The sequence below is a fragment of the Penaeus monodon genome, chromosome 29 (genome assembly GCF_015228065.2).
Source record: "Penaeus monodon isolate SGIC_2016 chromosome 29, NSTDA_Pmon_1, whole genome shotgun sequence".
In the NCBI taxonomy this organism is placed as follows: domain Eukaryota; kingdom Metazoa; phylum Arthropoda; class Malacostraca; order Decapoda; family Penaeidae; genus Penaeus; species Penaeus monodon.
The window spans coordinates 12,854,895-12,856,094 of NC_051414.1; the positions used below are offsets into that span (position 1 = coordinate 12,854,895).

The 1,200-nt window shown below is 46.6% G+C and overlaps 1 protein-coding gene across 1 annotated transcript in view; it reads left to right on the forward strand.

The window, feature by feature from the left end:
- LOC119591966 (mucin-19-like) overlaps positions 1-1,200 on the forward strand; it is a gene marked incomplete in the record, with an annotated part of 7,802 nt that overhangs the window by 2,358 nt on the left and 4,244 nt on the right. The window contains 1 exon segment of the mRNA XM_037940719.1: positions 45-909. Coding sequence (XP_037796647.1) covers positions 45-909 — 865 coding nt within the window.

Here is a 1,200-nt window from a genome sequence, read left to right on the forward strand (position 1 = left end):
TAAAAAAGGCAACTGTCTTATTTTGATGCCATCTATTATTACAGATATTGTTCAGCTCCTTGTTGGCCAGCATCGCCACTTCCTCTGATCAAGTGGGAAGATTCGATCCTGATCATTACTACATTCTTGAGAGTGGAGGATCCTACAAGTATGGACACCAAAGACAAGATGGCACTTATGAAAAGGCGGAGGCAAACCAACCAGGAAACGTTTTAGGAGAATTTGGTTTTAGAGATGCTTCAGGAACGAACTACAAGCTGGAATACACTGCTGATCACAGAGGGTTCCAGCCTTCTGGTGATCACCTACCTTCAGTTCATACAAAAGCTACACTAGAAAATCTGGGAGTTGGTTTTATATCTTCTGATGGAGGCTACACCTTCAACTATGATACTGACTCCAGTGATCGAGAAGAAAGTGCTGACTCAAACCTCAATGTTAAGGGAAGATTCAGTTTCCAAGGAACTGATGGACGCCGCAGAACTATTCGGTATAGAGCAGGAGCAGGTACCGGCTTTGTCGCTCAAGGAGATCACATTCCTGTTTCCCCAGAGGTACCCTCTGGATCACAGGTAGTCCCTCAAACAAGGAGTGGTCCTTCAGCACCATCTTCAGCATCCCCTGCACAAGTGAGTAGCTCTTCATCACCAGATGGAAGTTACAGCTTTAATTATGAAACTGACTCTAGTGACCGAGAAGAAAGTGCTGACCCAAACCTCAATGTTAAGGGAAGATTCAGTTTCCAAGGTACTGATGGACGCCGCAGAACTATTCAGTACAAAGCTGGAGCAGGTACCGGCTTTGTCGCTCAAGGAGATCACATTCCAGTTTCTCCAGAGGTTCCCTCAGGATCACAGGTAGTCCCTCAAACAAGGAGTGACCCTTCAGCACCTGCATCCCCTGCAACATCTTCAGCTCCAGCACCATTTTCCTCTCCTGCACAAGTAAGCAGCTCTTCATCACCAGATGGAAGTTACAGCTTTAATTATGAAACCGATTCTAGTGACCGAGAAGAAAGTGCTGACCCAAACCTCAATGTTAAGGGAAGATTCAGTTTCCAAGGTACTGATGGACGCCGCAGAACTATTCGGTACAGAGCAGGAGCAGGTACCGGCTTTGTCGCTCAAGGAGATCATATTCCTGTTTCTCCAGAGGTTCCCTCAGGATCACAGGTAGTCCCTCAAACAAGGAGTGGCCCCT